Source organism: Humulus lupulus, chromosome 7, assembly GCF_963169125.1.
Source record: "Humulus lupulus chromosome 7, drHumLupu1.1, whole genome shotgun sequence".
NCBI lineage: Eukaryota > Viridiplantae > Streptophyta > Magnoliopsida > Rosales > Cannabaceae > Humulus > Humulus lupulus.
In genome coordinates, this window is record NC_084799.1 from 110,656,911 (window position 1) to 110,672,606 (window position 15,696).

At 37.1% G+C, this 15,696-nt stretch overlaps 1 protein-coding gene and 1 non-coding gene across 3 annotated transcripts; both read left to right on the top strand.

The window, feature by feature from the left end:
* Positions 1–1,257: 1,257 nt before the first annotated feature.
* On the top strand, positions 1,258–1,364 carry LOC133792838 (small nucleolar RNA R71). Its single transcript, XR_009874309.1, has one exon. It is a non-coding gene; the product is annotated as a small nucleolar RNA R71 (small nucleolar RNA).
* Positions 1,365–10,841: 9,477 nt separating this feature from the next.
* Positions 10,842–15,030, top strand: LOC133788535 (syntaxin-71-like). 2 transcript variants are annotated; one of them, XM_062226051.1, is made up of 9 exons: positions 10,842–11,280; positions 11,380–11,505; positions 13,043–13,205; positions 13,300–13,385; positions 13,494–13,562; positions 13,643–13,687; positions 13,788–13,850; positions 13,969–14,045; positions 14,654–15,030. In XM_062226051.1, exons 1-9 carry the CDS (start codon positions 11,122–11,124, stop codon positions 14,664–14,666), a joined length of 801 nt encoding a protein of 266 aa, XP_062082035.1. In that variant the 5' UTR covers positions 10,842–11,121; the 3' UTR covers positions 14,667–15,030. The 2 variants fall into 2 exon arrangements, with proteins under 2 accessions (XP_062082035.1, XP_062082036.1); XM_062226052.1 differs by having other exon boundaries at positions 11,149–11,280; positions 11,360–11,505.
* Positions 15,031–15,696: the final 666 nt, after the last annotated feature.

The following is a 15,696-nucleotide window of genomic DNA, read 5'->3' on the forward strand; positions in this document are numbered from 1 at the left end:
ACGCCAAGATCAAGTAAGGCTTGACTGACTTCATGAGTCCCAATTTGGCAGGAAATGGTGGGACAACCGGGATCTTTGTATTTCGGCGGTGCCTTTTGTTCAATCACCGCACTCACTTGCTCAGTCAAGAAAGTAGTCTTCTTGACATGATGCTTCCTTTTTGTAGTGCATAGATCCTTGATGATTTTGGCATAAGTGGGCACTTGTTTTACGATGTGAAGCAAAGGAAGATTAATCTTCACTTGTGTCAAGTGCTCAAGGAGTTCAACTCGGTTATCAGGAAGTTTCCCAACAGGTTGCAAAGCCTGGGGAAATGGTACTTTTGGAGAGGCATTGAGTGGTGGATTTTCTGGAGTAACTTTTGGAATACTAGGAGAGTTGGATTTTATGGGTGGGTCTTGCAAAGTTTTACTGCTTCTCGTCGTGATGGCGTTCACTTCCTTGACGTTTTGATCATTAGAATTTGAAGATTGGGCCATGTGTTGGCCTTGCACATTGAATTTCGGTTGGGAAGGAAGTTTGCCTTTTTTCGGAATGGCCAAGGATTCAGTCAATTTTGAGAATTGAAATTTCATTTCCTTGATTTCTTCCATCATTTGGCGATTTAGTTTGGATTGTTCCTCTATGAATGCATGAAGGGTATTCTCAAGAGAATTTCATTGTAGATGAGCATTGTATTGAGGTGCAGAAAACGCCTTTGATGGTTGAACTTGTTGGTCATTTCTCCATTGGCCTCCAAACAATTGAGCTAGGTTGGAATCTCTCCAACTAAAATTTGGGTGGTTTCTCCAACCAGAGTTGTACGTATGGGAGAATGGCTTGTTATATGCCCCTAAGGCATTGCATTGCTCCTCATAAACCCCCCTTATTTCATTCAAAGATAAGCAGTCCTTAGCTAAGTGCCCCGTCCCTCCACAAACAAAGAAAGGTTCTTGCGGTTCCGCTTGAGCAATCATGTGCGATTTTTGGCCATTCTTCATCATTAAGACCTCAAACTGCTTTTTCAAAGCTTCGAGCTGGGCCTTAACACTATCCTCTTCTCGAAGTTGATAGATCCCAGATGTTTTGTGTCGGTTGGTGCTATCAGTAGCACTTGGACCAGTCCAGGTGTGAGACTTTTTCGCGGTTTCTTCTAGATATTCAAGAGCATCATCTGGCTCTTTTTTGAGGAATTCACCATTGCATAGAATTTCTACAAACTGGCTCTCACGACTCGTGAGGCTTTCATAGAAGTAACTGACCAAACGCCAGTTCTCATAGCCATGGTGCGGGCACTGATGTAATAGATCTTTGAATCTTTCCCAGACTTGATAGAACGTTTCATTGTCCCTTTGGGAAAATGTGGAAATCTGTCGTTTTAGACTATTGGTCTTATGGCTGGGGAAGTGTTTCAGAAAGAAAGATTTGGTCATCTCCTCCCATGTTCCAATAGACCTAGGTCTCAAAAAGTACAACCAGCTTTTGGCTTTGTCCTTCAAGGAGAAAAGGAAGAACTTTAGTTGCACAACATCGACATTTTCGACTCTGTTATAGAACGTGGCTACTACCTCCTCGAATTCTCTGATATGCACGTATGGGCTTTCGTTTTCCATTCCATGAAACGTGGGCAAGAGTTGAATCATGCCAGGTTTAAAGTCTAATGCGGGCATATTAGGGGGAAATATAATGCATGAAGGCGTGGAAGTGTGAGTGAGATGGAGGTAGTCAATGAGAGTTCTTGGTTGGATTTCATCATTGCAAGCTATTGCGAATGGATTATTATTAGCGAAAGTTTGTGGAGAAGCAGGATTGGTGGAAGGAGTTCCGAAAGGAGTGGTGGATGAATTGGAAGAAGTGTCACTAGAAGTTTCGTGATGATTCATCCACTCTCGAAAATCAGAATTAGAGTTATTATTTTTTATTTTATTTTCTTTTTTTTTATTATTTTTTTTGTTAAACTTGTTTCCAGGTAGATTTGGAGGTTTTTGGGTGATCTCCAACGCCTTACTAGAACTCCCCGAGGTTACTGAGTAAGTATGGTGGATCACAAGTCAACCTTTTCGACCAAACAACCTTTTAAGCAGAGTGAAATTGCTTATTTTGACAGAACAAGCTTGGTTTTCTTATAGTAATAAGTTCAACAATGTAATAGTGCAAATGTAGATGCTTGAAATGTTCCCAGGCCGATTGGGAAGGTTACCAAGGTACCGCTTTAGACCCACACTTGCCTAGACAGAACTCTTCGAGGTTCCCAGGTAAGTGTGGAGGGTAATGCTATCACAAACCTTATTTTACAACCAATCTTTCTTGATTGAACAATATCGGTTTCTACCATTTGTAATATTACACAATTGTTCCCAATACTAAGCGTTTTATGATTGAAATTTTATGAACAATTTTATGTTGTTTTTTTTTTCTTTCTGAAAAACCTAAATTCTAAGGAAAATTAAGGCAAAGGAAAAGAAAAACCTAAATTAAGCAACAAAATAAAAAACACAAAAAAAATAAAATAAAGAAAAGAAAACTAAAGTGAAGATAAAATAACAAGCTTAACATTTTTCTTTTCAAATATGTACTAAACTAAAAAAATAGAATAGAAATTAAGAAAGAAAAATGGAGTAAGAATTAGCTAAAAAGAAAAAAAAAAGATAATTATATAAATATAAATATATATATATATATATGGTTCTTTTATTTTAGCCAAAAGAAAGAAAAATGGGAAAAAAAATAAAAAAAACAATAAAAGTAAGAATAAATATATATTTTTTTGGGGGATTTTTTTTTTTATAGATATGTATATATATATATATGAATATTTATATATATATGTGTGTTTTTTTTTGTTTTTACCGAAAAAAGAATAAAAGAAAGAATATATATATAAATAATTTTTTTTTTTTTTTTTTTGTTTATGATTTTTTTTTTAGTTTTTTATTTTTGTTATAATAATAATCTAATTAACTAAAAAATAGTAAATAAAAAAAAACTATACTAACACAATATTTATTCCAACAAAAACACAAAAAAAGTTACTAATATTTTTGTAAAAATTTCACTAAACTTTTGAAAACTATCTCCCCGGCAACGGCGTCAAAATTTGTTTAACGCCTAAATCGTGACAACCACTAAGCGGTGGTTGTAGTATAGTTGGGCGGTCGATCCACAAGGAGGTAACCTAAGCTCAAAAGATTAGTAGAAAATAACACAAAAATTAGTAACAAGAAATAAATAAAAAGATGGACATGAAATGAGATAAGTGAAATAAAGGCAAGATGTAATCAAGAGTTTGAGAAATGGAAATGTTTCAAGAATCATCCATATGCTTGTTTAGTTACTTTGTTACTTGATTTACAAAAACACACAAGTAAATAGTTCAATCCCAACATTTACTTGGAAAATCTAACATTAAAGTCCATATTCTTTTCTAACAAAAGTCCATTTGAGTTATAAAGTTTTTTACTTTGAAAGCACAATGTTAATCTTATGAAAAATCTAAAAATGACAAAATACCGAAAGACAATAATGCAATAGAAGATTAGACATAAAATTATGTATCAATATTACTTTTACTAATTAAAAGTACATAGCAAAAGCATGACTAGTCCTATATATTATTAGCATAAGTAAATAAAGATAACAAAATAGAGATGGGGATGAAAGAACATAAATAACTCAAATATTTTACATACATCACTAGCATATGAAATTATCCCTAACCTTCATAGGAAGATTATGTCATTATGCTCATGATTCTCACAAAATTCTAAGAAGAAAGTGAGTAGAAATTTTGCTATAGTTTCTTTACTCTAAAAATTACATACTAAGTGTGAAAAATGAGTCCCTATTTATAGAGGGAGAAAAAGACTAAAAAGAAATTAAACAACAAAATGAGGTTTACAAAATAAATCTGAAACATTAATAATAAAATATGATTTTGAAAAATTAAATCTTATTATTAATATTAACCTAGGTATTTTGGTGTATGGTCATTTTTCCCTTTTCTAAAATACCACAAAAACATGAGCTTTAAAGCTCAAAATAGCAAATTTGCAAAGCCCAATACCCACAAAACATAGGTTGAAAGTGGTTGGTGGTAGAAGTGGGCTTTGACCAGGCACAACCAATGGGAAGAAGACACGTGGGCACTGGCTTTGGCTGGTCACGTTGGAGGAAAAGGGAGCTGCTGGACACACGGCTGACAGGTGGCACAAGGAAGCTTCAATATTAGGCGGCTCACGGATCGGCTCGGCAGGCGGCTGGCTTCGGCTCGGTGGCTGGGCTTGGGCCAACGGGCTTCTCCTTCAGTTGGGCCACTGGGAGTGCTGAAACAAAACAAGACATTACTTTTAAAAATGCCATTTTTTAATTTAATTTTTTTCTCTTTTCTCTTTTCCCTTTTTCGTTTCTTTTGCTTTTATTAATGTCAAAATGCAACATACTTTATATAAATTAAATTAAAATTAATATTTTCCATTAAAGAAATATATCAAACTAATTTTAAGAAAATATTAATTAAAACCTAATTTAATTTCAACTTTAAGTTTAGTAAAATGTCATTTTTAAGTACTAATCAACAGCGCTGCCCCCTAGCGCCCCAGCGCTACAACCAGGATTCATTTGCCCTGGCTAGCGCTGTAGCGCTCCCCCTTGGGCGCTACAGCGCTAGGACCAGGTTGATCAACCATGGTTTTAGCCTCCGATTCCTCCATTTCCAACCTGAAAAAAAAGCTTCCAAACTCCATTTAAATCCTCAATTGAACCCAAAAACCATCTACACATGACCTAGGCATCATAACCCAAGTAACCTTTGCCAAAAACCCCATTGAATTCTCAACTTTCCAATGCAAGAACCAAACTGAAAACCAAATGAAAACAATACAAGAACAAGAGATTCTATGGTTAAGAACTTACCCCAAGCTCAGAATTACACCCTCTTCAATGGTGGAACACAACCCTAACTTATCAAGACTTGACTCCCTAGCTTGGTTCCTCAAAATGAGCTTCAAAATTCAAAGGAAATTGGAAGAGAAATGGTGTATGGGAAAGAAGGAAATGGTTCTCTGTTTTGCTTAACTTCCACGTCCTTCTAATGGCTAAATATAACCTTAGGGTGAAATGACCTAAATGCCCTCATGCCTAATTAAAACCCTTAACAGCCACGAAGGGAAAAATTGTCATTTCTCACCTATCTTGTTAATCATCATTAATGCCCTCCAGTTCCCATTATTCTTAATATTCTCAAATGCTAATAAATCATATCCCATTACCCTTTAATTCCCGGTAATGTTCTAATCAGCAAATTACCCTGAGACTCACCCCGAGCCCCGAAACTAACCCTGTTATGACCAGGCCAAAAACTTGCATTCCATGATCGTTTCATGTCGAATGGCTCGAACAAAACCACATATAATGTGGTATTATTCATAATTCATCAACATGCATGAGAATACACAATTACGCCCTCAACGAGCCAAATTACCAAATGCCCTTATAATTAAAAATGGACCCATATGCTTGCATCATCATCATATTATAATATAATTCACATAAACATGCATATAATCCTTTAATAACATAATAAATCAATTATGGCCCTCCTGGCCTCCTAATCAAGGTCCTAAACCTTATTAGAGATTTTGGGGCAATACACCCAACAAGTACAAAACTTAGTTTCTATTATAAACAAAAGAGTTGGCTGATGTTACTTAACAAGGAGGGATAGTTCCTGGAATGCTCGAGGGTTCCCCAATCCTGGAGCATTCCAACTGATAAGCCTCATTTTTTTGGGTGGGTGTTGCTCAAACATCTTTCGAGGGGCCTGAGTCTGCAACATCTTCAGGTGACATACCACGAGCACGCTTAAGGGTGTAGTGGATATTTCCTCCAACAGTGATGTTTTGGTGAGTGAAGAGAGGCCTTTTCAGGCCATGAACATCTTTAGTCTAGACAACAGGGCTAAGGGGAAGGGTTGTGGCAGTGTGGTTAATAGTCCTAAGAGGACCAGGAGTTGTTTCAATGCTAGGGATAGAGACTGAGTCTTGGAAGATAGGACTAGGGGGTGTGGTAACAACAGGAGCTTCCCGAGGGGTGCTAGGATTTATGGGGGACGAGAGCATAACTGTAACGACCCAAATTCGCTAATAAGGCTTAAGGGCCTTGATTAGTGTTCCTGGAGGGCATAATGGGAATTATGTGTGACTATGATGAGTAAATGCATGATTATGATCCAAAGCATGATATATGACTATTTGAATATTTGAGATGCATGACTATGTGTATTAGTATGCATGCAGGCCCTGATTAGGTTAGAAGGGCATAATCGTAATTTTGGCCATTATGGGCATAACTGTATTGATATATGTGATAATTGTCGAGACCACATTATTATGTGGGTATATCTGTGATCTGTGACTTGAGACGATCCTAGTGAGCAGATTAGCAAAAAAATCATGGCGGGGATTTATACCCAGCTCGGGGTGAGCCTAGGGGTATAAATGGGAACTTAGTGAGTATATTAGAGTTTATTTTGACATTGAGGAATATTATTGGTGATTAGTTAGGTATCGGGAATTAAGCGGTAAATATTTGAGACACTCGAGGAGTTAGCAGGAATTGGGGAGAAATAACTAAAATGCCCTTAAGTGGATTAAAGGGTTTAGAATAGGGAGGGCATTAGGGTAATTTGGCTTTTTAAAGATGGGTATTACTGAGGCTTTATGCTAGTGGAAGTTGTAGAAAAATATAGAAGTCTAGAAGAGAGGAAAGAAGGAAAAGGAAGAAAAGAGAAAGGGAGAAAACAGAGAGTTTCCTAAGGTCGGTTTATGCTTTCTTCATCAGTTTCTTGAGTATTTCTGGAGCAAAGCTCAGGGAGGAGCTAAGTTAGGCTGAGCATCAAGGATCCTAATCTAGGCTTGGAGAATTGGCAGAGGTTTAGCAAGAGCACCCTAACACTTGAGGTAAGGCTTTGTAGTTTCTTCAGTTTCTGGTTTTGGTTTTTGAACTATGGTGTATAAGCTAAGTTTGATGGGAACTTTAGGGAATTCAGGCCAAAGGTTGAGGAAGATCAAGCTAAGGAGTTGTAGAGGTTGTATTGAAATCGAAATCCCATTAAAGGTATGAATTCTAAGCCTCTAACTCTGATGTTTTGACTGGTTTCTGCTGAGTTTCTGAGCTTAGGGTCAGCTATGGTGAATTTTAAGATTAGGGATGCATGTGATTGGGTTTTGAGTATTTGGGGTGCTTGGGATGAGTGGAGTATGTTCATAAGGTTGTTTTTGAGTTTGGTGAAGGTTTGGAGAAGTTTTGGTTGAGTTTGGCTCGAGGAAATCGCAGGAGGGGAAATCTAGAAGTTGCCTGTCTGTGACTAGCGCTACAGTGCTAGCCTTTGGGCGCTATAGCGCTAGGCCAAGCTTCCTGTGGGATTTTGCTTCTGTTTGTAGCGCTGTAGTGCCCTCCTAAGAGCGCTGTAGCGCTGCCTTGTTTTCAGAAGGGGATTTTAGGGTTGTTTGCAAGGGTTTGGGATTTGATTCCACCACCTTGTTTGGTGGAACTAGGACTTCCCGGGGGCTCGGGATTGGCCCCGAGGCTAGGTTTTGGACTTGAGGATTGATGATGACTTTGGCCTATGGTTGTGTTTAGGTGAGCGCTAGGGCTCGAGGGGGATTGTGCTCAAGGAGTCGAGTGATCAAAGCTAGCGAATTGAAAGGTAAGAAAACTGCACCCGGTTATATATTTGTGATGGGACTAAGTGCTCCCGATAGTTGTATTATGTCAATGATGGTATCATGCCATGGGACATGTGATAGCGGCCTAAGAGTGGCATACACAATATTTGCGCACAGGGCGCGACTTGGCCACTGGTAGCCGAGGACAGCTTTATATTCACTGAGCTCGGTTTAAGCGGGCCAGAGTCAGTGGGATAACGGAGGGAGCGGCCTGAGGGCGCTAGCCCTAGTTATCATTTGTGAACTGTTATATGATATGAGTTAATATGTTAGTATGTTGAATACTTGATTATACTGTATGATTATATGGTTGAGAATATGTGATGCGATATGAGATATTGATTTGTCTGTTGATTGCTTATGCTCTGCTGTTGTGTTTTCTTGCTGGGCCTTGGCTCACGGGTGCTACGTGGTGCAGGTAAAGGCAAAGGCAAGCTAGACCAATCCTGAGATGGAGAGCTGCGGGGTTGAATGTACATAGCCAGCTGTTCGATCGCCATGGTCGAGGAGTAGATCAGGACAGGGATTACCTAACTGTCTGTTTTGCCTTAATATGGCTTGTTATTGTATCTAAACCTTATGACTTTTGTAAACGGTCTTCAAACTTGATATTTTTGGGATCCCGTGTATACATGAAACATTTCTTTATGAAAATGTGGTTTTGAGACCAAAACATTTTAACCTTAGTTCCTTTATAGTTTCAATAACACGTTTTTAACTAAATGACTTGGTTAGCAAGTCTAGAACTTTATAAACACACAATGTAGCGGTCTTGGCTATCCAGGGCGTCACAATAACAGATGGGCCTAGTGGGGTTCTAAAGGGAGTGTTATGTGGGGGAGTCATTGATTGGGATGTGATATGTTGTTGAGAAGGGTGGGTAACAAAGTATTGGAGAATGACAACCTGGGTGTTAGTCATGAGTTGGGCAGTGGTGGAAGGACCCTGGACATACATGGGTGGAAGTGGAGGCAGTGTGTGAATGGTGTTGGAGGGGCCTTCCTCATATATGGATGGAAAAGTGACTATAGGTCGGGGGGTAACTGAAGTAGTGGTGACTATGATTGGGACATGAGAAACAACAGATTTGTAAAGAGATGAAAGAGAGGCCCCTAAGATCATATGTGTAAGGCAAATTGGGAGTATTGAGGGAGTCATCACATTTTTGAAGATATTTGAGACAATAGGAGTATGTGTGATCTAGCATGCCACAATAATAACAGAAGTTAGGTAACCTCTCATATTTAAATTCCATTTTTTTCACTCATTGGAGAGTAGGAAAGGTAACAGACATACTTCTTTTCACAGGTTTGTTGACATCAGCCAAATTCTCGAGTCTAAGGAAAGGTCGAGATGTTTATTTCATAGTGGGTTGATCTACTGTGATAAGCTCTCCAATAACTGTACTAATAAGTTGGGCCAACTCAAGGGAGCGTTTTCCAAAGGGAATGTTGTAAACTTGAACCCCGAATAGGGTGAAATGAAGATGACTGGGGTCAGGAATGGCGCACTATTTGGGTGGCCAAGGACTATGATACTTTGGTCCAAATGCCAGGGCTAGCCATCTAGCACATGTTGCCCATCTCCCTCACAACTGAATTGGGCTAAGAAGATGCCAGGAGTATGATCAGTTATAGCAACAAGAAAGCGGGTTGGCCAAACATCTATGAGGCAATTTTTCATGGGTTCTTTCCTAAAAGATTGTGAGGTAAGGAGGCGAAAGACAAGATAATTGGGGTCATGGGAAGTGGTTCTGGTAGGGTTCTCAACTAGGGCATGAACGATCTCTTCCTCATGCTCAAGGGTTAAGGTATGTGTTAAGTTATTGAGAAAATTTTCCATATCTGAGGTCCCAGACATCAAGATCAAGCAGTAATGGTAAATTTTCAACCAAGTAAAACAGAGGCAGTATTTAAACAAGTAGAGAAACAACTATTTCAACGAGAACGAAAAAACACAGATAGATGAGTAAGAGACATACCTGAAGTCAGCACCTAAATTTGAAGGTTGGAAGTATAGCAACTCGATTGCAATTCCATGGACTAAAATCCTAATCATAGCCTTAATCATGAAAATATCCATCAATTGCTGTGAACAAGGCAAAGATCGAGATTTTCTACGAGGGAGAAAGAGAGATAAAGAAGAAAAAGAAAAATTTGAGAACAATTAATGAAAGTAACGTGATAGGAAGTGGAGCTAATGAGTGAGACGGAGTAAGACTGAGATCATTAATTACACCGCCACAAAGGACGAACGATGACCTGGGATGGCACCAGACGAAGACGACGGAATCACAGCCCTACACGGATGTTCGAGAAGCTCTTATATTAATTCTATTACAACAAGTTATGGTAATATTGGTGAATTGACATTGAATAAATATCAAAATACTTTGAAAAATTCTATCCAGCATCAAACACCTGCTCAATCGATTTTTTTCTTCTTGCAAAAGTCATGCTTATCATCGAAGCACCAACAAGGTCAATCGATTTATTTAATCATTGAATTGCCATCAAACTATATTGAAAGTCATCGCAATATACACCAACGAACGTTATTCCTAATAGATCATCCAATCACCATTGAAAATTTTCAAACTGACCATCAAACATCCATCAAATTTTTATCTGATGTTTTTACATAGAGAAACGCAACCAAAGCTCAAATTTAAAACAACAAATACAAAAAAAAAAAAATTGGCAAGAATAACAAAAAAAAAAAAAACTGAATAAATAAATAAATAGGAACAAAACAGAATTGTTTCAAATACGTAATCAATGCATTAGGTCTAAAGGTACTTGTCTATGAATGTTCACTTCCAAGAATGTAAAATGTTGATATTTCCAAGGTGCTAAATCTTTGTGTTTCTAGTTGATTACTTGAATCTTTGTATTACTTCAATCGTAGAGAGAATTATAAAAATACCAATGAAATGAATGTGAGATTTGGGATAAGAGAGGGCAGTTTTTAAATGGAATTAGAAGCGAGGCGATGTGAATAGAGTAATAATGACAGTTATTTTAGTCAAAAATAAATTTTCAAACATATATTTCAAATTTTTGACATGGAGATTGTTTTGGAATAGGAGGCCTCTTAAGTCTTTAACCACATAAGCTCAAATTTCGCATTGGTTGCGTTTTTTTTACTAAACAATTTAAAGAAGAGAGAGAGAGGAAATGAGCCATTAGAGCACAACCATTAACCGATATGAGTCTGTCCACTCCACGTTGTCGTTTCTCAAATTCCGCTTTCTATGCTCCACGCCTCGTTTGTCTCTCCGGCGTGTCCCAACCACAGATCAAAGGGACTCAGAATACAACTATGCCAGAAACACACAGACTATCTTGTTTCTCCTCCTCCTCCTTCTTCTTCTTCTTAAGGGGTTTTTCCTAATTTTCTTGAGAAAATTGGAGCGAAAATGACCGTTATCGACATTCTCTTCCGAGTGGATTCCATATGCAATAAGTACGAAAAGTATGATATCGAGAAGCAGCGCGAGCTCAACGGCAATGGAGCCGAAGATCCCTTCGCTCGCCTCTATGCTGCCATCGAACGCGACATCGCTGCCGCTTTACTGGTTCGAATAGAGTTTTGCAATTTTTTAAATGTCCTAATTTTTACTTTGAGACTTGAAGAAACCGATTTGTTCTTTCTAGTTCCTTTTTGAAATATGCAGAAAGCAGAAGTAGCTTTGGTCGAGAAGAATAGGGCTTCCGCGGCTGCACTGAATGCTGAAGTTCGTCGGGCCAAGGCTCGGTTGATAGAGGAGATTCCTAAGCTTCGGAAATTGGCTCAGAAGAAGGTGAAGTTACTCGGATGGACTATCATTATTATTTTTAGATTGGATTATGTTCAGTTACATCAATTAAAATTTCGGGAATTGTGATTTTAGAATGTTGATAGGTTGATGCAATTATATTAATTTTATATAACTAAGTTACTCATTTGCAGCGATTTAGTTTATGATGTCTAATGTATGGTGTAAAAAAGTCAATTGGGCCGATGATTTTTATGATTGTGTTTTGGGAAAACAGTACACGTTCTAGTGGTTGTTGACTTCTAACCCAAAACTAGTGGAAAAACTCCAAATGGATAAGATATTCCTAATTCTTATGCTTTTATTGGCTTTCTTTCCAAGGTTGAAAGTTTCTTGTTGTTGGTAAAATTGATGTGAAATGATTCTGATTGCTACTGTTCCTTCTGATGCGAGCATGAACGTGAATTCACTGTTATGGGAACGAAATATGGTACTGTAGAAAGTTTACAAGGAACTAGATTGGAATGTTTAATAAGACTCTGCCAAAATAGGACAAGAATGACAATTGGAAGGATGAAAATGTCAAAATTAGAACAAGAATGACAAAAATGAAGGATGAGAATGTCAAAAATATGACACGAAGGACAAAATGAAGGTTGCATATGTCCAGAAATGAGGCTGCAAAGAGACATACGACAGCCTTGTTTATGTAATCAGAATGCTACGAATATTGATTAAATTACCTTGTTAGAATTCCTTACATTTAATTTCCCTTGAAATGCTGTTCCTAAAATATTGACTTGAATAAGTTGTAAATCTAGTAACATTTAACGTGGGAGTTAGGAAACTCCTGGGTGGTATTTGTTAGTTTCTCTGAATTTTATAGCCTTTCAGATGATTTCTTTCTAAGATTTAAGATATTTTCTATTCTTTTTTTGCTATGCTTTTTTTTTTTAATCTTTACCAGCATTTGATTGTTAAATTGAGTAGAACCCTTCTGGGAGGAGCTTCCTTCTTGATTCTATCCATACTGGCATCTTTTGTCTATATGCTGTCCCGAGCTACCTAACCAATACTAGCATCTTTAGTAAGGTTGTAGTAAGTATATTAAATTATGGTGACCATTTAGGTTTCAGAATCTATGGGAATAAATTTCTCAGATGAAAGTCTATGAACATCAACCCTTCAACTAGAGTATAGCCACAAGTGGTCTTACTATGCTAGATGTATGCAGTGTGTCTCAAGCTTAAATCTAGTAATAACTTGTCAGTCTCAGCAAAAATCTATTACATCTGTGCATGGTCAAATTGATAACTTTGAAATAGACGTTCATCTTAAGAAGATGACTTGGATAGTGTTGGTATGACATATTGACAAAAGACTACTATGAGTGCTTATCTCCTGTTCAATGTTGCTCTGTTGAGTTAAATATCATCAAAGCTTTGTTTGTTTGTTTGTTTTTCCCCCATTATTGAATTGCTGTCAGTTTCATGTGTTCCCAAAGTCATCCAATTTTGACATCCTGTGAAGTGAATTAATAATGACAATTGCTGAACATAAATTTCTTGTAATATGTGCACAGGTTAAAGGGCTGTCAAGAGAATATATAGAAGGTCGTGATGATCTAGTTCTTGCACTACTGGGGAGGATTGAAGAAATACCTGATGGGACAATTAATGCTGCCAAACAAACTGGGGGTTGGACAACGTCTGGATCTCATAATAATATTAAGTTTGACTCCTCAGGTGATAAGTTTTTCTATGAATTTCTGAAAATTAAATGTTCAATGATTGCACCTTTTTTATTCTAAATAAGAGCTTGTTTCACTGTTTATTTTAGATGGAAATTTAGACAGTGAGTTTTTCCAACAAACTGAAGAATCAAGCCAATTTAGGCAGGAGTATGACATACGGAAAATGAAACAGGCATGTAAAGTTCATGATTCATTTTGTTTCTTTCATAGCGGGAAAAGGAAGCAACTTGCTCTAAGATTTCAACAGTTCTGATTTTTTTTGATAAAAACGAGTGTGCAGGATCAAGGGCTTGATTTTATATCGGAAGGACTAGATACGCTGAAAAATTTGGCCCATGACATGAGTGAGGTTGGTTATGGTGCATAAGTATTTTGTTTCTGCCAATTGGAAGTATTTAGAGACTAAAAGATTTGTTTGAATGTGGTCAGGAACTGGACAACCAAGTGCCATTAGTCGATGAAATAGATACGAAGGTAGAAGCTGATTTATTTACTCATGCATATTCCTTTGTTCTGTCTGTAATCTCCCCAAAGAGAAATAATGTCTTCTGCCTTTTATTTTCTGCTTTAATAGGTAGACAAGGCAACATCTGATATTAAGAATACCAATGTTAGGCTAAAGCAAACTCTTAACCAGGTAAGTGAACATAGTTACTGAATCTGATCGGCTTTTCTACCAAAATGTATTGCCTGTTGACATGTGATTGGACTGCATGTTTCTAAGGAATAACTTAGGTGGTGTTTGAATGGTTCAGGTGAGGTCTAGTCATAATTTCTGTATTGACATCATTCTGCTATGTATAATTCTGGGAATCGTTTCCTACTTGTACAAGTACGTCAATCTCCTTCTCTCTCTCTCTCTCTCTTTCTCTATCTCTTTACATATATATATGTAAATATATATATTTATTATGCTGGTGCGCGCAAGCTTATGTAGGGGGTGTTAGTGCATGTGTATATACTATTATTTCTGGCATTGATTTTATAGTTTCTGTTTCTGTGCTATAAGGATTTGGTCAGAATTATTGCATGTAAGTTAAGTTCAACAGAAATTTATGGGTCAAATATTTAATCTAGTTCTTGATATTACTATTATAAGACAAGGGGTTTAAATGTCTTTTGGCACAACAGATAAACAGAAGAATATATTGAACTCTGGTACTCAAAATATTTAGGTCAAGGCAGAACAATGTCACACAAGGGTGCTAAGTATTTCATTAGGGGGGTGAAAAGTGCATTTCATGAACTTTAGTTAAATTAAAATCAATTTAAAAAACCATCAATATTTTTGTTTCAACATGTAGAAGTTTTAACTTAATCCCCCACCAACCCTGACTTATTCACTGATTTATCATAATACCACAGCAGGTTGGCAATGTTTCCTGGATATTACATATATTCATACTTGAAATATACTGATCAAATGTTCTACTCTTGCAGTGTGCTGAGATGATTCTATGTTGAACAATCCTCTACTGCAACTAATCGTCATGTTCATGGTAATATTTTCATCCTTTGATTTAGAGCTTTCCATGTATCATTTTAAGATCTTCAGATTAACATCTATAATCTAATGTCATCTTGGGGGGGGGGGGGGGGGGGAGGAAACTAGATCAGCCATCTATAACATCTCAAGTAATGTTTCCCTTTTATAAAGTATGATTTGTGGCTGCACAACTGCAACTGAAATATTCTTTACAAAATAATGTTATTTTTGTCCTTTCATATTGTACAAAAACAAATCTCATATTTATGACTTAAACAGTCTGTGTTGTACTACTTAATTGAGCTATAACTTGTTGGTACTCTTTCCGTTACTGTTGTTCTTTTCTTTGTTTAGATGTCAATATAATGTCTTTGATTGAAGTTGGAGGGACTTGTAATCACAGTTGAGAGAAAACTAGTATTCATTATGAAATACCATCAAATATTTAATTGGAGTACACAGAATTATGGTTTACACAACATTGCATTACGAATTAACACTATTACGTTAAACATATTCTTTTTGTGGCCTCTATGTTTTAACATGAACCTTGAAAGCCTACCATGAGAGTTATTTACAGGAAACTTTTCACAAATGTACAATCTTACAAGCAGTAAATAATTATTATTGACGGTGCTGTCATCCTTCTATTCGTCATTTACATTATGTGGTACACAAAGCCAACCTTTTGCCACTCTAATCGGGCCCTTTCAGTGAGATCCATGTGCTCTGCTAAAAGCTTTGCTTCATTTCTGCTAGTATCTACCAGTTAAGGCCAATTCATTAGCTAAATTAGCATTGTGCATATCATCTTGAGACTGGTTCTGGATGTAGCCCCAGATATCAGTCTCGGCCAATCTGTTTAGAGATGGATTATCCTCTATATTATTCTTGCTATCTACAAGTTCATTGTCCCTTTTCTCGGAGTTTTCTCCATTTAGTATGTCGAAACAAGTGTCCAAAGAAGAAATTGTATGACCATTCACTCCGTTGGAAC